At 42.3% G+C, this 23,603-nt stretch overlaps 1 protein-coding gene across 1 annotated transcript in view; it reads left to right on the top strand.

Moving 5' to 3' along the window:
* Positions 1 to 23,091, top strand: part of CSMD1 (CUB and Sushi multiple domains 1) — a 1,960,312-nt gene extending 1,937,221 nt beyond the window's left edge. Inside the window, exons 67-70 of the mRNA XM_074947791.1 lie at positions 158 to 270; positions 1,891 to 1,978; positions 11,486 to 11,618; positions 19,714 to 23,091. Of these exons, the coding sequence (XP_074803892.1) occupies positions 158 to 270; positions 1,891 to 1,978; positions 11,486 to 11,618; positions 19,714 to 19,873 (494 nt within the window). The 3' untranslated portion in view covers positions 19,874 to 23,091. The remainder of the gene's footprint in view (positions 1 to 157; positions 271 to 1,890; positions 1,979 to 11,485; positions 11,619 to 19,713) is intronic.
* The last annotated feature ends 512 nt before the right edge of the window (positions 23,092 to 23,603 follow it).

The raw sequence follows: 23,603 nt of genomic DNA, 5'->3' as shown, positions 1-23,603 counted from the left end.
CCTAGAACTAAAGTCATATATGTGGTATGGAATATTTTTCACAATAGATACTTTGGTTCATGGAGGTCATTAAAATAAGTTCTTTTAAAAGTTAACTACATGGGATACCATTTAAAAACTTGTTTAAAAGACATATTTTACACTCTTCTCTTAATAGGTGTTTACAAGAAAGAAGAGGCTCATTTGCTTTTAAAAGTCTTTCAGATTAAAGGACCTGTGGAAACTTTTGTAAGCAAGTTTGAAAATGATAACTGGGCACTAGATGGCTATGTAAGTAAATCAGACTCTGTAAATGTGCTTGTTTGGCTTAAGGCAGCCTCTAGTTTCCTATATCTTTTTTATTTAGATTGTTGAACACAACAATGTACAGAACATACCCATATTTTTCTTTTTCTAAGAGAAATGTGTGTCCCTAGCCTCTGTTTGCCAGAAGCTGGGAATGAGCGACAGGGGATGGATCACTTGATGACTACCTGTTCTGTTCATTCCCTCTGGGGCACTTGGCACTGGCCACTATCTGAAGACAGGATAACTGGGCTAGATGGACCTTTGGTCTGACCCAGAAGGGCCATTCTTATGTTCTGAAATGTATATACTGTGTCCATATGCTCCGCAATATTAACATTTTTGCTACACTGTAAAAAAAGAAAGTAGATATACATATGTTCCTATGTTTGTGGTTTGTTTTAGAACAAATACGTGAGTTTTTTTCTTTTATAAACATCACTTTTTTAATGTTGTTCTATAGATAATTAAGTGTACTTTAATAATATGTTGAGGAGTGTTGTTGTCTTTAAGAATGCAAGAATGAAGTTATGAAGTTACAGAAATATAGGCTGATGGACTGTGTGTGTGATGCAGTAATTGTCTTCCCTTATTAAGAAATAGCACAGCTTTGACTCAGATTCAGTAAAACCGATGTGTAGCTGTTATGCTGACATCTAGAGAGATATTTCCTATATCTTACATTTGATTTCACTTATAAATTTCACTTACTTGTTGCAATGCCCTGGTATTTTCTTTTGCTCAATACTCAGCAGTGACCAGAGCTGAGCAAATAATTGATTTTTTGTTTTGCTTCTTTTTTTTTTTACTCTCCAAAAGAAAAAAAAATGAAAAATTTCATTTTGGGTCAAACAAAACTTTTTGTTTGACTGAAGCCTTTTTATTTCTTGATTTTTTTTATTGCATTTTATTTCTGTTCCCCCCCACACACACACACATCTTTCTGTTCTGCTTTGCTTTTCTAAATAAATTTCAAAAGTAAACATCATTTTGAAATTACTTTTTAAATTAAAAAAAATTCAGATGAAACTATTTTCCAAATTCAGTTAAAATTCATAAATAGTTTCAGTGAACCCAAAGCTGCATTTTTTGACAAAAACAGTTATTTATCTGAAAAATTTCACTCAGTTCTAGTGGTAAGATTTGTCAGTTTTACTTTAGGCAAATAGATAAAGTTTCTTCACTCTCTGCTATATTCTCTTGTCCTTTACAATACTTAGTATAGAAAGTAATCTGCATACTGAAGATGTAGAGATTCTCTAAATGCATATACTAAATTAGTTATCTAAATCAAGTGGAAAGATAAACATTTAAGATTTTAAGTACTACCATTGTATGTAAGACTCTCATGTTCAAAATGAAAATGTCATTTTCAACTGTTATTTTTTAAAACCTTTGTTAAGTTAATAACTGTGATTTTTAAAATTTATAGATTGAAGCATAAATGTTACCTTTACTTGTCAAAGGGTAAAAATGACTAAACTATAACTGACTCCAAATAATTATTCTGAATCAGACCCAATTAGAATGGATATACTGCCAACTGCAGAAGTGATTATTACTTATTTGTTTCAGACATCTTCCTCCCATTTTCATGTACTCTAGGTATCATCAGGGCTTGAAAGAGGTGTGTTTACTTACCAAGGTGATATGCATGGAAAAGACTTTGGAAAATTTATGCTCCAAAGGCAAGGTAAGAATGCATTTATGGAACTGCACTGTGTTTTATCTATTTGGCATTTTTACAGTGAAGGCATCAAATGACTGTGCCAGCATCCTAATTGAAGAAAGCGTATTTATTTTAGGGAATTACTACCATCAAACTTACAAAGGGTCTAAACTACTTAATAATTTAGTTGGAATGTATAATTAAAATTCTAATTGAACTATGTCGTGTTACCATCTCATTTTTGATGCTATAGCAATCTAATGAGATGAACACAGGATGCTCCTATAAAGAACATCAGTGCAAATGTTCATGCAGTAATATATGATGATTATTTTGCTTTAAATGACTTTTTCAAAGTAGTGAGGCTGTCACATGTTGCTAAACCAATTTCTATTCAGCCAAATAAATTATATAGTTCTGAGAGCTTAGCCCTTTGAATTCAAGAACAAAGTCAAACAGATTTTTAATATTATTCGCTATGTGTTTGCTTGTTTGTGTGTATGTGAATATGTGTTTAGGGTGGGATTCTATTTGGGTGTCCAAAATTCATAATGAATCTTAGTCTGATGTATATTGCAGCTATAAATTTGAATGTGCCAGCAGCTGGTGAAAAACCAGGTATTCTCCCTCACAGAAGTGCCTCATCAAATCCCACTGTAGACATGATGACCTTGTGACCCTGGAACCATTATAAAGCTGTTTAAGTACCATTAGTACATACATAGACAGCAACCCAGTGCTAAGGAGGCTGGAGCAAGCAGCCCTGCCAGTGTGCCATGTCCTTAGAAGGTGTAAATTGCTATGGCTCGAGTAGTTTCAATGGAGCTATGCCATTTGACACCAACTGAGGATCTGACCCTACATCCCTTCACATTTTGCCAGAACTCCCCTATGTTTACATGCTCTATCAGTCTGTTCATCTGTGTGTGTCTGTGTCTGTATGAGTGTGTGCTTGTGAGACAGAGAGACACCATGATAACTTGGCTACCTCTTCCCTGATTCTGACAGACATACTGTGAAAGCAGAGCACCGGAACCTGTTCAGACATGCATCTTATGTAGCAGCCTTTGATATCGCATATACAGTAGAACCTCAGAGTTACGGACACCTCGGGAATGGAGGTTGTTCGTAACCCTGAAATGTCCATAACTCTGAACAAACTGCTCCTCAGCGCAGACTGCTTGGAGCGGGGGCTCACAGCTCTGCAGTGGCTGCCTAGCAAATGTGGGTGGGGACAGGCAGCTGGGTCTAGCCCTTGGGCTACAAGGGTGATGAGTGAGGCACCCTGGGGCACTACAGTGTCAGTGGGCGCACAGTGCAGGCTGTGGACCTTTAAAACTGAGCTGCTCCTCCACAGTGCAGCATGCAGGCAGGAGCTCGGGCTCTGGTTCCAGCAACTTACATTCCAGGCCAGGTTTCAGTAGCAGTTCAGGAAGTTTCTTTCCCAGGCTTTGAGCTTGCAAGCTTGTCCCCCTCTCATCTGGGGGCAGGGAGAGGGGAAAATGGTGTTCCCCACCTCTTACTTGTAAGTGGCTGCCCCGCACTGTAGTGAGTAGGGGTGGGGTTGGGGACAGGCAGCCCAGATGTGACCACCTTTAAGATGCAATATAGGCACAGGACAGTATTTGTTGGTTTGTTTTGTCTCTGCTTACTTCTGGTTCCCCATAGCGTCAGTCTGTAACTCTGATGTTTGTATCTTTGAGGTTCTACTGTATAGCAGCTGTTTGTTTTGCCTTAGCCATGTTTATAAAGATATATTCTTGGTTCCTTGAGGAAAGTGTGTCTCAGTCTGTTTAGCAGTAGATCATAGAATCATAGAATCGTAGAATATCAGGGTTGGAAGGAATCTCAGGAGGTCATCTAGTCCAACCCCCTGCTCAAAGCAGGACCAATCCCCAATTAAATCATCCCAGCCAAGGCTTTGTCAAGCCTGACCTTAAAAACTTCAAAGGAAGGAGATTCTACCACCTCCCTAGGTAACACATTCCAGTGTTTCACCACCCTCTTGGTGAAAAAGTTTTTCCTAATATCCAACCTAAACCTCCCCCACTGCAACTTGAGACCATTACTCCTTGTCCTGTCCTCTTCTACCACTGAGAATAGTCTAGAACCATCCTCTCTGGAACCACCTCTCAGGTAGTTGAAAGTAGCTATCAAATCCCCCCTCATTCTTCTCTTCTGCAGACTAAACAATCCCAGTTCCCTCAGCCTCTCCTCATAAGTCATGTGTTCCAGACCCCTAATCATTTTTGTTGCCCTTCGCTGGACTCTCTCCAATTTATCCACATCCTTCTTGTAGTGTGGGGCCCAAAACTGGACACAGTACTCCAGATGAGGCCTCACCAATGTCGAATAGAGGGGAACAATCACGTCCCTCGATCTGCTCGCTATGCCCCTACTTATACATCCCAAAATGCCATTGGCCTTCTTGGCAACAAGGGCACACTGCTGACTCATATCCAGCTTCTCGTCCACTGTCACCCCTAGGTCCTTTTCCGCAGAACTGCTGCCTAGCCATTCGGTCCCTAGTCTGTAGTGGTGCATTGGGTTCTTCCGTCCTAAGTGCAGGACCCTGCACTTATCCTTATTGAACCTCATCAGATTTCTTTTGGCCCAATCCTCCAATTTGTCTAGGTCCCTCTGTATCCTATCCCTGCCCTCCAGCATATCTACCACTCCTCCTAGTTTAGTATCATCTGCAAATTTGCTGAGGGTGCAATCCACACCATCCTCCAGATCATTTATGAAGATTTTGAACAAAACCGGCCCCAGGACCAACCCCTGGGGCACTCCACTTGACACCGGCTGCCAACTAGACATGGAGCCATTGATCACTACCCGTTGAGCCCGACAATCTAGCCAACTTTCTACCCACCTTACAGTGCATTCATCCAGCCCATACTTCTTTAACTTGCTGACAAGAATACTGTGGGAGACCGTGTCAAAAGCTTTGCTAAAGTCAAGAAACAATACATCCACTGCTTTCCCTTCATCCACAGAACCAGTAATCTCATCATAGAAGGCGATTAGATTAGTCAGGCATGACCTTCCCTTGGTGAATCCATGCTGACTGTTCCTGATCACTTTCCTCTCATGTAAGTGCTTCAGGATTGATTCTTTGAGGACCTGCTCCATGATTTTTCTGGGGACTGAGGTGAGGCTGACTGGCCTGTAGTTCCCAGGATCCTCCTTCTTCCCTTTTTTAAAGATTGGCACTACATTAGCCTTTTTCCAGTCGTCCGGGACTTCCCCCGTTCGCCACGAGTTTTCAAAGATAATGGCCAATCGCTCTGCAATCACAGCCGCCAATTCCTTTAGCACTCTCGGATGCAACTCGTCCGGCCCCATGGATTTGTGCACGTCCAGCTTTTCTAAATAGTCCCTAACCACCTCTTTCTCCACTGAGGGCTAGCCATCTACTCCCCATGCTGTGATGCCCAGCGCAGCAGTCTTGGAGCTGACCTTGTTCGTGAAGACAGAGGCAAAAAAAGCATTGAGTACATTAGCTTTTTCCACATCCTCTGTCACTAGGTTGCCTCCCTCATTCAGTAAGGGGCCCACACTTTCCTTGGCTTTCTTCTTGTTGCCAACATACCTGAAGAAACCCTTCTTGTTACTCTTGACATCTCTTGCTAGCTGCAGCTCCAGGTGCGATTTGGCCCTCCTGATTTCATTCCTACATGCCCGAGCAATATTTTTATACTCATCTCTGGTCATATGTCCAACCTTCCACTTCTTGTAAGCTTCTTTTTTATGTTTAAGATCCGCTAGGATTTCACCATTAAGCCAAGCTGGTCGCCTGCCATATTTACTATTCTTTCGACTCATCGGGATGGTTTGTCCCTGTAACCTCAACAGGGATTCCTTGAAATACAGCCAGCTCTCCTGGACTCCTTTCCCCTTCATGTTAGTCCCCCAGGGGATCCTACCCATCCGTTCCCTGAGGGAGTCGAAGTCTGCTTTCCTGAAGTCCAGGGTCCGTATCCTGCTGCTTACCTTTCTTCCCTGCGTCAGGATCCTGAACTCAACCAACTCATGGTCACTGCCCCCCAGATTCCCATCCACTTTTGCTTCCCCCACTAATTCTTCCCGGTTTGTGAGCAGCAGGTCAAGAAAAGCTCCCCCCCCAGTTGGCTCCTCTAGCACTTGCACCAGGAAATTGTCCCCTTCGCTTTCCAAAAACTTCCTGGATTGTCTATGCACCGCTGTATTGCTCTCCCAGCAAATATCAGGAAAATTAAAGTCACCCATGAGAACCAGGGCGTGCGATCTAGTAGCTTCTGCGAGTTGCCGGAAGAAAGCCTCATCCACCTCATCCCCCTGGTCCGGTGGTCTATAGCAGACTCCCACCACTACATCACTCTTGTTGCTCACACTTCTAAACTTAATCCATAGACACTCAGGTTTTTCTGCAGTTTCGTACCGGAGTTCTGAGCATTCATACTGCTCCCTTACATACAGTGCTACTCCCCGACCTTTTCTGCCCTGCCCGTCCTTCCTGAACAGTTTATAACCATCCATGACAGTACTCCAGTCATGTGAGTTATCCCACCAAGTCTCTGTTATTCCAATCACGTCATAATTCCTTGACATCACCAGGACCTCCAGTTCTCCCTGCTTGTTTCCAAGGCTTTGTGCATTTGTATATAAGCACTTGAGATAACCTGCTGATCGCCCCTCATTCTCAGTATGAGGCAGGAGCCCTCCCCTCACAGACGTTCCTGTCTGTGTTTCCTCCCGGTATCCCGCTTTCCCACTTACCTCAGGGCTTTGGTCTCCTCCCCCCGGTGAACCTAGTTTAAAGCCCTCCTCACTAGGTTAGCCAGCCTGCTCGCAAAGATGCTCTTCCCTCTCTTCGTAAGGTGGAGCCCGTCTCTGCCCAGCACTCCTCCTTCATGGAACACTTCTCATGACATCAATGGTTTCATGAGAAGAATTAAGGCAACCAGCACAACAACTTGACCTCTTGGGTTTTCTCAGACTGCATTTCGGAAGAAAATACCTTGCTTCAAGTATCAGAGGCATTCCCAGCTTTTTCTTTTCTTTTCTTTTCTTTTTTCTTTTTTTTTGTATTGCCATGTAGATATTTTCTGTTTTAAGTCTTGCTAGCAATCATCAGTATTTGCAGAAAATTGAGAAGCACAATGCGTTTTCTCATTTGTCATGATAATAACTCTGTCGGAAGAAATACACACTTCATATTGGGGTAGTTTTAATCACAACCAACTCTAAAGTCATTCATGATAAATAGAATAGACTATTTTGAAATAATGCTGAGTGTCTTAAATAAATAAAAATCCATAAAATTGAGAATTATAGAAAAGCCTCTTTCCTGGAAAGAAGACAGTATACATTTTCCCAAAGCCCAGCCTGAAACATAGGCAGCATTTCTCCCCAGGATTAAACTGACGTGTAGGTGAAAATTAAGCTGTCTTAATTACAGATGGTATTTCTGAGTCATCTAAAACAAGAGGTGTCATTTGTGACATTGATAGTATGGGAGTCCACTGCAAGAGCACATAAACCAATTTGTATTACTGATTTGAGAGTGGGTAATAGATCCTCCATAGTTAACATTTAAAAATAAAAAAGCCCCAGGCAGCTCTAATTTACTGTTGCTGCTGATGCTTCCAAAAGGTCTTTCTAGCAACTGGGGACTGCTGGTGTACACACACCCTTTCCCCCCACCCCTTCTTTTTCATATTAGTGCTGGCAGTGAAAAGAGGTAGGAGGCTTCCTTGGCAGCACCACACCACACCAGGGTTCCTGTAGATTCATCATTAGCAGTTAAACCACCGCTAGAAGATCTGTCTATGACATTTAATTTGTAACCATTAACTTTTTCATGCTAATTGTCAAATTGAAATTTAAAAAGAATAGAAACTGGTTTATGGTCTTACAATTTGCTCATGTTTTACTAGTGTCACTCATTACTTTGCCAGATTTTTTGTAAAATGATGCTGTGAGCAGGAACCTGAAAAACCCCAATTGTAAGTTGAAAACTTATGCTAAAATTTGCAAACTTGCGCTACTGTGAGTGCAACAGGAGCTTTACAATGTCTACATAGTCTTGATAGGTAATTAAGACTTCCTTGGAACATTCACCCTATATAGTGTGTGGTAGACCCAGGCCAGTTGGGTACAGCAGAGTAGCCTTATTGGGATCCAAAAAGTGGGTGGGCAAAGCCCGCCCACTGCTAAAGGATCCCCCTCCAGCCTAAGGCGGGGGGGTCCACAGGACCTGGAAAACCAAATAATTACAGGGGACAGTTAATGAACAACAGGGACAGGAGTGCGGTCAAAGGGTCAAACGAAGGGAACCTGATGGGGATACCGAGCAGAGAACCCTGGACAGCGCCCAGTGCTCCTCAAAGGCGTCAAGGGAATCAGTGGATGCCGCCCAGAGGAACTCTGCCCAGAGGCGTGAACGGACGGAGGATCGGAAATAGGCCCCACAGTCACAGGAGACTCCATCAGCCAACCTCCTCACCCTGGTTTTATAGATGGCCACTTTAGCCAGGGCCAGGAGGAGGTTGACCAGGAGGTCCCGCGACTTAGTGGGGTCATGGACAGGGAGTGCATAGATAAGGAGGTGAGGGGAAAAGTGCAACCAAAATTTTAACAAAATATTCGTGAGGAGCCGGAATAGGGGCTTCAGCCTGGCGCACTCCAGGTAAACGTGCACCAGGGTTTCCCTCATGCCGCAAAAGGGGCAGGTGTCTGGGATTGGGGTGAACCACGCCAAGTACGCGCCTGTGCTCACGGCCCCGTGAAGGAGCCGCCAACTGATATCCCCGGCGGGCCTCGGGACTAAGGTGGAATATAGGCTGGCCTACCGGGGCTCCTCACCCTCTAGAGGTGGCAGGAAGTCCTGCCACTTTGTGTCAGGGTGGGATGCGAGGGTGAGGATGTGAAGGGTGTGGAGCACGAGCGTGTATAGATGTTTCCTTGGCACGGTCTGGAACCGAACCGGCTGCAGCTCGCTTAGCCCGCTCATGGTGAAGGGATGGGGGGGTCGGTTGGGTCCACGGGGCAGGGTCCTGATGAAAAGGTCCGGAGGGCCTGGGGTGGAGGGTGGGCGGGGCGCGCCTTCTCTTAGGACCCGGTCGAGGTAAACCCAAGCTGCGGGCGGCAAAGCAGCCCTCGCCTCCTGAAGTATGCGCAGGGGAGTACGAGGTCTGGAGAGCTCCATGCTTTGAGTGAGCATCAGGGGATCCAGCCAGTCTCCCCGGTCGTAGTCCAGGAGGTCTCCGACTCTGGTAAACAGCAGAGTAGCAGAAGGCAGATATACTGGCCACTGGATTAACAGTTTTCTGTTTCCTGGCTGACCAGAGCAGGGGCTGCTCCAGGCTAATGAGAACACCTGACTCCAATTAACCTGCAAAGAGTCAGGTGAGGCCATTAAGCTAATGTGACCACCTGACTCTAATTAAGGCCCCTCTGATAATATAAAAGGGCTTACTCCAGTCAGGCAGAGAGGAGCCAGGGAGAGGAAGTGTGGCTGAAGGGCTGGTTAATGAAGTCATTGGTAAGGGAGCCCTAAGGTAAGGGAGAAGCAGGAGAGCTGTGGGGAAGTGGCCCAGGGAAATGTAGCAACTCTGGCAGTAAAAGGTTGGCTGCCAACAGCTGCTACCATTAGGGTCCCTGGGCCGGAACCCGGTTCCCCCCAGCCCACCACTACAGAAACACCTCCTGGGAGGGGAAAACAGGCCCTTGTCAGGACAGGAGGCTAAACTGTTTTGGCATGAGGCCGTAGGAGCAACAGAGACTGTGGGAATTCTCTCACCAACCTCAATTGCTGGCTTATGATGAAAAGGGCTCATTAGACTGTATCCCTGGCTCTAGAGAGAGAAGGGGTACATGGACGGTTGCAGTGAGCCTCTGAAGCTAGCATAAACTGCCTGGAAGCGCAGGACCCACGGGGACAAGGTCGGAGCTCTGCCACAAGTGACAATGTCAAACTCCAGGATTGATTTATCTGTTTTAGACTAGCCGTAAAAAATGTGCTAATGATCACATAATTTTGATCTAGTTTAACTCAACAAAAGCCCCAAAATTAAGATTCTAGCTTTAACTTACAATGACAATGTATTGAATCAAAGATAGACAAATACATAAGATCAACAAGTTAGCTTGCATGTTCTCAGAGATATTGATGATGATGAGCACCATAGACCAAAGTGGATCCAAAGGATCATTTACAGCTCATTATATAGTTGTATAATTGTCATAATTACACACACACACTTCATTTTAAAGGCTCAGCATACATCTACAAGATGTTAATAAAATATCCGTGTAAATACACAAATGTTCCTCCCAGCAATCAAAATAGAGTAAATACTGGTGCATTGAAGCCCAATAATTCTTACTAGCACATAGCCGCACTATGCTGAAGTGTGACTTCAATAAAGATACCTCAGATTAATACAAACCATGGTAAATAGTTTATTATCTTGAAAATGGTCTTCTCTTCACCATATCTTTAGAGAAGCTTATAAATTGCCAGAACTTGATGGAGGATTCAGATATTGAAAAATGTGTAATTCCAGTATTTTTCACCTAAGGGGTGAGACAAGTCACCAGTCCAGCTGATCCATAGATTTCTGGGAGGTTTTCCATGACTTCACTGGGAGTTGAATTAAGCCCTAAATGACATATAGTAGTAATAAATAAAATAGATGTACATTTCTTAAAAATATCATTGTACCAAAGCAGCTTGTCTGATTTCCCTCTTTCCCTCTACTTCCCTACTGCAAATACAGAAAGAACTTCAGGAAGAAAGGTTTTGTTTGTTTGTAAAGTTTAGGGGGTGGAGTTGGTGTTCGAAAAAATGCTTGCCGCTGGAAGTGTTTTTTCAGCCTCAGTTATGATCACTTTTCTTTTTCACTGTTAAACTGACTGTAAAATTATCATGATTCTGTCATCATTATATAATATTTTCTCAGTATGTTTTATAATTGTCCCTTCCATTTTTTTCATGTGTACCATCAAGTAGTACGTATATCTAACTTACCATTGCCTGTATTCTCCCTTCCTCTTCCTATTTTGGGGTTTTCCATATTCACTGGTTATGACTTTTTTCATATTAGATTGTAAACTCTTTGGTGTGTTTCTATATATATAACCACCAAGATAATCCTGATGGGGGCCTTAGATCACTTCTGTAATATAAATAATAATCTTCTGTATTTTATGAATGATGTAATTTTATTAACAAAGTCAGAAAGTGTATTATTGCAGTATCTTGTAAAATAATATCATATGATGAATATTTTTAAGTCTTTCAAAAATTACTTGACTTGATAAAGGTTGCTTTCAAATCACTATAGATAGTTATTCATGAGAAATGCTTTAATGTAACACATTTTGAAATCTCTTATTTCAAATTTAAATGCAAGTCCCACCTCCACCCCACACACTTCAGCATAATGCACTTCATTTTTTCTTGCAGGAGAAAAAAAAAGAATTTTCACATAAGGTATGGTGGAAAATTAGAGATTTTACCTCTTCTGTTTCCTTTATTTTCAGGTCCTTTAAGCACAGATGCAGATCATTCAAATCACTATTATGGCACAAACAGCAGTTCTGTTGCAGCTGCCATCCTGGTACCATTCTTTGCCCTAATATTATCAGGGTTTGCATTTTACCTCTACAAACACAGGTACTGCGAATGTCATATTTTCAATAACCTAACTAGGTTTTTGTATTAATTTGAATGGGCAAATGTTCTGTTAACTGGGGAATTTCATGGTAAAGCTTTTTAATAATCTCCTCTACTCTGAAACAACAAATATGTCTGCAATCTCCCACATAGGGGTTCAATACAGATCAGTTCTTAATGGTGAACTCTTAGAGAAATTAATCACTGTGTTAAGGAGCAAAGAGCTGTAAACCTTCTTGGTTCGTTAGGCTGAATCAGATTGAAATCTCATGTCAGATAATTTATGCATTCATTTTAGGACTTTATTAAATAGAATATATGATGCTTCTTTCAAAGTGCTTATGAGTATTAATTATAAAAGCTAGGAAATCCATAAATCCCATGAGGGAACAGCCCATAATGAGACTACTTACAGTACTTGCTGAGTAAGCTTATGAAAACCACTTCTAGAACTGGCATAGCTTCTGCTAATATGAAAATTATGCATGTTGAGTAGATAATGTGAACATAAATCCATTTTTTGTCAGAAATTTGGTTAAGAAACCTGAATATTTGCATCTAACATAATTTTGCTAGTACAAATTGGGTAGTATTGGATTAGACCTTTCTGGAACAGAACATCTTTTTGTGACCAGCAGCAATACCATTCTGGCCTTCACCAGTATTACTTTCTGCGAGTAAAATATTGTAAACAGAGTTGGTTTACAAGCCAACAATCTCCAAAATGGTATTTACCATACATTTATTATTATTATTATTATTATATCAAGAATCTGCTGAGCTCTTTGATTCTTCTTCTTCATTTCATCATGATATTTCACGATGGCAAGAATGCACAGTGAAGTCCATCACTGACCTATGCCATAATTTCATAACACAGCTGTCCCCCTAACTCAGAATTAGAAGGTATGGCAAGAAGAAATTGCTAAGGGATTTGGAGTTGTGGACTCCAGTGAAAATGTTATAGATCCTGGAGTTTAACAGTGTATTTGACTGAAAAGATTGTTCAAGGAGAACACTTAGATCTCCGGTCAAGAATCTACTTCTGGGAGAGATTGCGCTGTCCAACTTAACCAGCCCTCAGAGTCTTCATTCCTAGGGTATGTCTACACTACGAAATTAGGTTGAATTTATAGAAGTCGTTTTTTTAGAAATCGTTTTTAAATAGTCGATTGTGTGTGTCCCCACACAAAATGTCTAAGTGCATTAAGTGCATTAACTCGGTGGAGTGCTTCCACAGTACCGAGGCTAGCGTCAATTTCCGGAGTGTTGCACTGTGGGTAGCTATCCCACAGTTCCCGCAGTCTCCGCTGCCCATTGGAATTCTGGGTTGAGATCCCAATGCCTGATGGGGCAAAAAACATTGTCGCGGGTGGTTCTGGGTACATGTCATCAGGCCCTCCTTCCCTCCCTCCCTCTGTGAAAGCAACAGGAGACAATTGTTTTGTGCCTTTTTTCCTGAGTTACCTGTGCAGACGCCATACCACGTCAAGCATGGAGCCTGGTCAGCTCACTGTCACCGTATGTCTCCTGGGTGCTGGTAGACGCGGTACTGCATTGCTACACAGCAGCAGCAACTCATTGCCTTGTGGCAGCAGGTGGTACAATAGGACTGGTAGCAGTCATCGTCCTGTCCGAGGTGCTCCTGGCCACGTCAGCCAGGAGCGCCTGGGCAGACATGGGTGTAGGGACTACATTAGGAGTGACTTGACCAGGTCACTCTCTTTAGTCCTGCAGGCAGTCCTATTCTACCATCTTTTGGTGAGCAGGCAGGCAATATGGATGGCTAGCAGTCCTATTGTACCATCTTTTGCCAGGCAAGCAGGAGATGAGGATGGTTAGCAGTCCTATTGTACCATCTTCTGCCGAGCAGCCAAGAGTTGTGGATGGCTTGCAGTCCTTCTGCACCATCTGCTGCCAGCCAAAGATGTAAAAGATAGATGGAGTGGATCAAAACAAGAAATAGATCAGATTTGTTTTGTACTCATTTGCTCCCCGCTCCCTCCGTCCCTCCGTGAAGTCCTGCCTGAAATACTCCTTGATGTAATGCTACTCCCTTTGTTGATTTTAATTCCCTGTAAGCCAACCCTGTAAACCATGTCATCAGTCGCTCCTAACTCCGTCAGAGCAATGGCAGACAATCGTTCCGCACCTTTTTTCTGTGCGGACACCATACCATGGCAAGCATGGAGCCCGCTCAGCTCACTTTGGCAATTAGGAGCACATTAAACACCACGCGCATTATCCAGGAGTATATGCAGCACCAGAACCTGGCAAAGCGATACCGGGGGAGTAGGCGACGTCAGCGCGGTGACGTGAGTGATGAGGACATGGACACAGATTTCTCTCAAAGCCTGGGCCCTGCCAATGTGGGCATCATGGTGCTAATGGGGCAGGTTCATGCCGTGGAACGCCGATTCTGGGCCCAGGAAACAAGCACAGACTGGTGGGACCACATAGTGTTGCAGGTCTGGGACGATTCCCAGTGGCTGCAAAACTTTCGCATGCGTAAGGGCACTTTCATGGAACTTTGTGACTTGCTTTCCCCTGCCCTGAAGCACAAGAATACCAAGATGAGAGCAGCCCTCACAGTTGAGAAGCGAGTGGCAATAGCCCTGTGGAAGCTTGCAACGCCAGACAGCTACCTGTCAGTCGGGAATCAATTTGGAGTGGGCAAAACTACTGTGGGGGCTTCTGTGATGCAAGTAGCCCACGCAATCAAAGATCTGCTGATATCAAGGGTAGTGACCCTGGGAAATGTGCAGGTCATAGTGGATGGCTTTGCTGCAATGGGATTCCCTAACTGTTGTGAGGCCATAGACAGAACCCATATCCCTATCTTGGCACCGGAGCACCAAGCCGGCGAGTACATAAACCGCAAGGGGTATTTTTCAATAGTGCTGCAAGCACTGGTGGATCACAAGGGACGTTTCACCAACATCAACGTGGGATGGCCGGGAAAGGTACATGACACTCGCATCTTCAGGAACTCTGGTCTGTTTCAAAAGCTGCAGGAAGGGACTTTATTCCCAGACCAGAAAATAACCGTTGGGGATGTTGAAATGCCTATAGTTATCCTTGGAGACCCAGCCTACCCCTTAATGCCATGGCTCATGAAGCCATACACAGGCAGCCTGGACAGTAGTCAGGAGCTGTTCAACTATAGACTGAGCAAGTGCAGAATGGTGGTAGAATGTGCATTTGGACGTTTAAAAGCACGCTGGCGCAGTTTACTGACTCGGTTAGACCTCAGCTAAACCAATATTCCCACTGTTATTACTGCTTGCTGTGCGCTCCACAATATCTGTGAGAGTAAGGGGGAGATGTTTACGGCAGGGTGGGAGGTTGAGGCAAATCGCTTGGCTGCTGGTTTCGCACAGCCAGACACCAGGGCGGTTAGAAGAGCACAGGAGGGCTCGGTGCGCATCAGAGAAGCTTTGAAAACCAGTTTCATGACTGGCCAGGCTACGGTGTGAAAGTTCTCTTTGTTTCTCCTTGATGAAACCCCCCGTCCCTTGGTTCACTCTACTTCCCTGTAAGCCAACCACTCTCCCCACCTCCCTTCAATCACCACTTGCAGAGGCAGTAAAGTCATTGTTGCTTCACATTCATGCATTCTTTATTTATTCATCACACAAATAGGGGGATAACTACCAAGGTAGCCCAGGAGGGGTGATGGAGGAGAGAAGCACCAGGAGGGGTGGTGGACGAGGGAAGGAGAAGGCCACACAGCACTTTAAAAATCTACAATTTTAAAACTTATTGAATGCCAGCCTTCTGTTGCTTGGGCAATCCTCTGTGGTGGAGTGGTGGGGTGGCCGGAGGCCCCCCCACCATGTTCTTGGGCGTGTGGGTGAGGAGGCTATGGAACTTGGGGAGGAGGGTGGTTGGTTACACAGGGGCTGTAGCGGCCATCTGTGCTCCAGCTGCCTTTCCTGCAGCTCAGCCGTACGCTGGAGCATTTTAGTTTGATCCTCCAGCAGCCTCAGCATTCAATCCTACCTCCTCTCATCACGCTGCCGCCACCTTTGAGCTTCAGCCCTCTCTTCACCCCGCCACTTACTCTCTTCAGCCCGCCACCTCTCCTCCCGGTCATTTTGTACTTTCTTGCACTCTGACATTGTCTGCCTCCACGCATTTGTCTGTGCTCTGTCAGTGTGGGAGGACAGCATGAGCTCAGAGAACATTTCATCATGAGTGTGGTTTTTTTCACCTTCTAATCTTCGCTAGCCTCTGGGAAGGAGAAGAGCCTTGAAACACATACAGCTGGTGGAGGGGAAAAAAAGGGACAGTGGTATTTAAAAAGACACATTTTATAGAACAATGGGTACACTCTTTCAATGGGTACATGGTAAACCTTGCTGTTAACATTACATACATAGCACATGTGCTTTCGTTACAAGGTCGCATTTTGCCTCCCCCCAGCGCGTGGCTAGCCCCTCCCCTGCTCCTCCCCGTGGCTAACAGCGGGGAACATTTCTGTTCAGCCACAGGCAAACAGCCCACTAGGAACAGGCAAATCTGAGTGTCCCCTTAAGAAAAGCACCCTATTTCAACCAGGTGACCATGAATGATATCACTCTCCTGAGGATAACACAGAGAGATAAAGAACGGATGTTGTTTGAACGCCAGCAAACATACACTGCAATGCTTTGTTCTACAATGATTCCCGAGTACGTGCTACTGGCCTGGTGTGGTAAAGTGTCCTACTATGGAGGACGCAATAAGGCTGCCCTCCCCAGAAACCTTTTGCAAAGGCTTTGCAAAGGCTTTGGGAGTATATCCAGGAGAGCCACGAATGCCAGGGCAAATTAATCATTAAACATGCTTGCTTTTAAACCATGTATAGTATTTTAAAAGGTCCAGAGGTCCCTTCTCCGCCTGGTGGGTCTGGGAGGCAGCCTTGGGTGGGTTCGGGGGGTACTGGCTCTACGTCCAGGGTGAGAAACAGTTCCTGGCTGTCGGGAAAACCGGTTTCTCCGCTTGCTTGCTGTGAGCTATCTACAACCTCATCATCATCTTCTTCCTCGTCCCCAAAACCTGCTTCCGTGTTGGCTCCATCTCCATTGAAGGAGTCAAACAACACGGCTGGGGTAGTGGTGGCTGAACCCCCTAAAATGGCATGCAGCTAATCATAGAAGCGGCATGTTTGGGGCTCTGACCCGGAGCGGCCGTTCGCCTCTCTGGTTTTCTGCTAGGCTTGCCTCAGCTCCTTAAGTTTCACACGGCACTGCTTCGGGTCCCTGTTATGGCCTCTGTCCTTCATGCCGTGGGAGATTTTGACAAATGTTTTGGCATTTCGAAAACTGGAACGGAGTTCTGATAGCACGGATTCCTCTCCCCATACAGCGATCAGATCCCGTACCTCCCGTTCGGTCCATGCTGGAGCTCTTTTGCGATTCTGGGACTCCATCATGGTCACCTCTGCTGATGAGCTCTGCATGGTCACCTGCAGCTTGCCTCGGTGGCCAAACAGGAAATTGAAATTCAAAAGTTTGAGGGCCTTTTCCTGTCTACCTGGCCAGTGCATCTGAGTTGAGAGTGCTGTCCAGAGTGGTCACAATGGAGCACTCTGGGATAGCTCCCAGAGGCCAATACCATCGAATTGTGTCCACAGTACCCCAAATTCGACCCAGCAAGGACGATTTAAGTGCTAATCCCCTTGTCGGGGGTGGAGTACGGAAATCAATTTTAAGAGCCCTTTAAGTCGAAAAAAAGGGCTTCATCGTGTGGACGGGTGCAGGGTTAAATCGATTTAATGCTGCTAAATTCGACCTCAACTCCTAGTGTAGACCAGGGCCTAGTCATGTCCAGTTCCACAACAGGGAAATCTGTTGTACAGTGTCAAGGAATCCACAGGAGATCATCTTGGAAGCTGGAAAGTGAAAGGCAAGAGTTGCCAGTCTATGAATCGATTGTAGGAAGGGGGATCTAAGCATTAAACTAAATTCAGCAGAACTGTACTAGACTTACAGCCAAAAGGTCTTATTGGAGACTAGTTTAAGGAGGTTTATGATGTGTTATGTGAACACTGGAGGCTAAAAAATTGGGATTTTTCCTTTCTACTTGGTCCAAACATTTAATGAGAGAGTTTAAACTTGGTTTTCAGGAGAACAGCTGTATGTATATTGTTTATGCAGACCTGCCTGTTTTTATCAAATACAAATAAATGAGTGAAGATGTTACTTGTTAACTTGATATTTGACTGACCATTTTCCCTTTTCTGTATTTTCTACATATGCTATGCCAATAAACCAAGATTTTTAGACAGTTTTTCAGTGTCCCTTTCAGAATCCTCAGAATTAATTATTGACACACAGGTCCATATGAAAACAAAAGAATATCCATTGACATCTCAGTATTCTTAATTTTAGAAAGGCATCCTAGAGGCACTGCTGGGGGAGAGAAATGAAGGCTCTTAGCTGCGGGAGAGAAATGAAGGTCGCTTTAAACTCACAGCCCAGGGGGAGGGTAGCTTTAAGGAAGCTAGGCTGCCTGAGGGGTTGGGGAGAGAGCCAGTGTAATTTAGATAGCCCTAAGGGCCTGTCTAAATTATAGCCAGCTTCTGGGGCTTCCCCAAGAGCCACAGCACAGCCTAGAATCTCCACAATGAAAGTGCTGTGGTTCTGTCCCCAGCAAACTCTTCTGGTGTCATCGAGGCTTTTGAGGGGGATTTCAGAGGGTAGGTGTATGGCTGTTTTCGAAATGTCTGTGCCAATAGACGTCTCCTCCAGCTGGAACCAGGGTTTTGGGGTTCCTTTACACAGTAGCAGCCCTTTTCCCTGGCATAAAGGGGCCAGAGCAGGACTGAGGACCTCAACCCAACATGCACACTTTACCAACTAACCAAAACAAAAATTGAAAGAGATAAAATATACTTATATTTAGGAAAACTCCCAAATGAAGATTGACAAACACATTTTTCTGTCTCTAAATGGAAAGAAAATAGTACTTTGCAAATTGCAGAATTATTTTCAGGTTATCAGTGTGCATAAATGGAGAACTTTAAAACAAAAACTAATCTGGGTAGATGATCTCTTAATTACTATCTACAATTCAATCATTTACAAAAAGTTTATGGTTCCATTCTGCCTTTGCCAACAGTTTCATTCTTAGATATTTTTCTAAATAAGTTTAGATATATTAAAACCAAACCTCTAAATTATAGAATTCCTGATTGATTTTTCTTCCCCAATTCAGACAGCATTGCAATTCAGGTGAAAGAGATTTGGGAGTAGGCCACTTATTTACATGTCTAAATATAGAGTGGGATGCCTTACTTTTGGAGCCCAGTCTGAAAATGTTTATCTAATATTTTCCAATCAATTTAACGGAAATCTTCTCCATCCCTCCATACTCTCCTTCTCCATCCTCTGCTCTATTAGTTAATTTTCCTAAGCTATATGTGGATTATCCACTTTCCTCCCCAGTTTTGCTGCCCAGACTAAGATGTTGGTAGGGAAAAAACATGAAACCCTCTGGCTTCACAGAGATCCAGGGAAATTGGCTAATTAAATGTGCTACTGTGATTCTGATACTAAAATCCTGTAAAAATATCACACTATTAAAATAATTGTACTAAATGTTTATTTTACTAAAGTTAAACTAAGTGCTTAAATTCTGCAGAGGAATAAGAAGTTTTTTCTCCCCCATTCTGCTTATGGCAGTTGTACAAGTCTTAAAACGAAGATGTCAATAGAAAATATTAAGTACTGGTACTGATGATTTTTCATCCCTTTCCTATTCCAACTCTCTTCTGTTTTGGCTGTCATTATTGGCACTGAAAACAGACTATAAAGTTATCATGCTACTGACAGATTTTGCTAGAGAAAATGTATGTTTGGCCTACATGTTTCTGTTCCTTTTAGTGTCAGCTCACTCCTAGAAATTTTTGTTCTCATCATACTTCAATACTTTTTATACATAGTTCCCATAGTTCCTAATGTTTTGTGAGGTGAGCTCCCTCTATCACTGTTAAGAATTGCTGCAAAACTAGTACGGATCAGCTGCAATAAATACAAAAACTTGTAGTAGTTATGAATTTTTCTTTTTAATGTTTATTGATTATGTGTATTTTTTCTTTCCCTGTTTTCAGAACAAGACCGAAAGTACAGTACAATGGATATGCTGGTCATGAAAACAGTAATGGACAAGCTTCATTTGAAAATCCCATGTATGACACAAACTTAAAGCCCACAGAGGCAAAGGCTGTGAGGTTTGACACGACTCTAAACACAGTTTGTACAGTGGTATAGCCTTCAGTGCCCAATATGACTGATTCATAGCCATACCTCTGATGGACAAGCAGTAATTCCTTTGGTGCCATATACCAGTTTCCCTTCTTCTCTTGGCTTTGCTGCTGTAATCTTTAACATCTTCTGTTGGCATACATGCAGCTAAATTTTTCTGGTAAAACGTGACAGTCTTCTGGGGATCAGAAAAAGAATATTTTTTTCGTCTTAAAGGTGGATTAAAATGCTTGGCTGCATCGGCTTCAGATCAAGGCACACTCTAAGGAAGACTGTCAAGTCATGCCAATTTGTTATATTTAATGCCTCAGACTTTCATATTTGTATGTGGCTGGATGCCTTTCAATGCAATCTTCTGGGCACTTGGATAAATCCTTTGGGTACTGTGACAAATGATAGCACCACAGATTATCCCCAAGAATAGGAACATTTTGAAGAAAAAAGCTTTCTTGAAGGAAAAGACAACCTTCCTCAAGGTTGCACACACCTACAAATGCTTTACCATTGAAATCTTGTTACAATTAAAGGAACCTACGGTACATCTCAGATGTTCATACATAGGGCGGTTTGCAAATTTCCCAGTCACCTGTTGTATTGCAAAATGTTAATGCACAATTTTTTGCACTAGTGTGTTATGAATGACTGAGTAAGATACTGGTAAAAAACATACAGGGTTTATATACACAATCCATTGTATATGAACATTCACTCACTCTTGGTCAAGCAAAACATTCCATTGTAAGTTTACTTAGTGTGGTAGAGAATGACCCCCCGTACTTTAAAAAAGGTTAAAAAGAACTTGTGCGATGGAAGAGAGAGTATTTTTATTCTTTTTCATTATCTGAATTTCTCTGTAGACATCAGTACAAATCACTGGAGACTTCCAGCCAGAAAGACCCAATTTCTAGTAAATCTTCATTTCCAATAATATTTTCTTCCAAAATCAGTCATTATTGTCAGTATCATACAATTTAACAGCAGGGGGGTTAGCAGCTATTGCTGCTTGCCATGTACAAATGTGAATAGTAATTTATTTTAGATAGCTCATAAAGCCCGTGAGCCTGCGCTCACAATACAGTCTTCCCTTTTGCATTTTTTCCATTTTTTCTTATGATATGACATCATTTTCTGATGTTACACTGAACTAAAACACATTACAGTAGCATAGGTAAACCCAGTGAAAATTGTCTATAACAAGCTGTCATTAATTTTCTACGCAGAACAAAAGCAAAATATTCAGCTGTCTTTGCTATCTGTTTCTTTTTGTTTTGTTTTTTTGGTTTTTTTTTTTTTGAAAAACACATTGATTATTGCTTTTGTACTCATACAGTTTGACAGAGAAATTTTGAAATTTGTAAGTATGAATTGTTGGCAGTAATGTAGCTAATGTTTGTTTAGGACTATTGGTATTTTTTTGGAAACAAAAATAGGAAACAAATATATTGGTGATTAGATTGAAATATCCCTTGAAAATTGTCAAATTGCAGGGAATAATATCATTTGATTTTAATAAGACATTGAGCTCAAAAACTTAGACTTTTTTTTTAGAACTGAAGTACAAAACAATTTTTAAATTCTGAAATCCAAATTTATCATTGACGATTATGAAAAATGTTTCTGAATTCAATATGGGGAGAATCTGGCTATTCAACGTAACACCAAAAAGAACTGTTAATCCAACTGATGATTTCTCAGCTAATGCTGTAGCACAGAAGAAGTTTCAAAAGTAATCCTTGATCAGTTTAGAGAATGCTACATCTTTTAGATGGCAAATACCAGCAATACTATCAAGTATCCTAGGGCCTCCAGCAGTTATTTTCTTCACATCAGTAAGAAAATACCAAGATCATGTAATAAGTAATCCTTTTCAGACAGTTCCCTCTTCATTTTTGTTGGTGGTGGTTTGCATATTAATTTACATTTATGTGTCATATCCTAGAGATCTGCACATTTTCTCAAAAAGGCCAAAAATGATCACATCAGAATCTGTGTCCATTTCCTCCCATTTTTGCTGCATTGCAAGGCATTTATTTTGTTAAGAGAGAGCGTCCCACAGCTTAATGGGTCAGGTCATTAGCGGCTAAACTGAGATCCCATATGTGGATTCATAAACCTAAGATTTTTGTCAGCTTTTGAAAATTTGTACTACTGTTTTGGGAGGTGTTTTGTGGTGGCAATGACAGGAAAAATTCCAAACTTGACTAATTCAAAAGAGATGTAAAATGCTAACTAAGTCGCCTGTATTGATGCTGTCTAGTCCTAACTTTCTGTCCTCCTATCCAGTGATCTATGTACATTGAGGATCACGGGAAAAGGAGGAGGGATTCATAAAAGAAAACAGAGATATCAGAATAAATGATTTTGCTTTTCATTTTATAGAGTCCTGATCCTGCTAATCCTTTGTCAGGTCATTATATGTTCATTGCAGTGATCGGGTTAGCTCTGACTTCTGCAGTTATGTGATGGAGGGTTGTGTGTATGCGCAATTGTACATGGTGCTTCATCAAACTGAATCTCTTACAACATTGTGGAGCAGTCAAATAATGGCAGTGAGGAAATCTGCTTTCTGAGGTACCTGCAGAAGACTCTTCCCCAAGGTTGACCAGGCCCATACAATGGGCAAAAAATACATGCTATAATTTAAAAACAAAAACAAAACAGGTTATGTGCTTCAAAGCTGTTTAAAACTGCTGCTTGTATCACACATCTTGCCTTTCTCCAGGCTAGCTGCAATAATTTTTTTTCTTGTGTAAAATATTTTGTAAACAAACAAACAAAAAAAGCTGTTATAAAGGGATGGGGCTGATTGGGGGGAGGTTGGGGAAGAATGCCGGCATTATGATCAAGTCAATCTAATTTTCATTCCCAGTATTCCATTCTGCCATTTCACTACATGCTGCTGTGACATGAAGTAGGTGCAAAAGAACTTTTTGTACAGAGATATATTTTTTATGAAGAATTTGTAAAATTATTAAATATGCTGTACTTTTTTGATTAATGTAGGTAACTTGTTAAAATAAATGTTTTTACAATACAAAAGAAAAAAACGTAATTTTCCCAATAATGTAAAATGTACCATCTCTAGCTAATTTTCAGTTCTGATCCTATTACACATGTATTCATATTAAAGTGGCCTGTTAAAATACACAGTATTCTTTTTTGACAAAAACAAATAAATATTATAAAAGATTGTAATATAGCCTGTGCAATGACACCTATCTTGAAAGCAAAATCAAAGTTCTAATTAAATATTTAATTTTAGATTTCCATCTTGTGTGACCTATTCTTATAATTTTTATTTTTTCTTAGTTGCATATATATATTTTAAATCTCAAGTTTGGATTTTCCATTAAGATAGATTACTAGGTGGACACTTCGTCTTGGCATTTTGAATAAGATCAAGAGTGATAACAGGTCATGTCAGATACTGGGTAAAATTTGCAGAAGTGCTTAAGTGACCTAGGTACTAAATCCCATTTTCAACTGTGATTTAACTACTGAGGCCCACAGTTTTAAAGGTATTTAAGCATTGATCCACTCGGCATTGTAGCACCTACCTGATTTAGGAGCCTATGTCTCATTTTCAAAAGTGATTTAGGCACAGAGGATCCTAAGTCCTAGTGACTTTCACTGAAACTTATGCTCCTAAAGGATAGATTCAGAAAGGGACTTAGGTATCTAGCTGCCTCTATGTCCAGCATTTGCACCACTGACATTCACAAACTCACTGTCCTGC

This window comes from Natator depressus, chromosome 3 (genome assembly GCF_965152275.1).
Source record: "Natator depressus isolate rNatDep1 chromosome 3, rNatDep2.hap1, whole genome shotgun sequence".
NCBI classification, from domain to species: Eukaryota; Metazoa; Chordata; order Testudines; family Cheloniidae; genus Natator; species Natator depressus.
The sequence above is the reverse complement of the archived record's forward strand: the minus strand, read 5'-3'. Positions and strand labels throughout refer to the sequence as shown.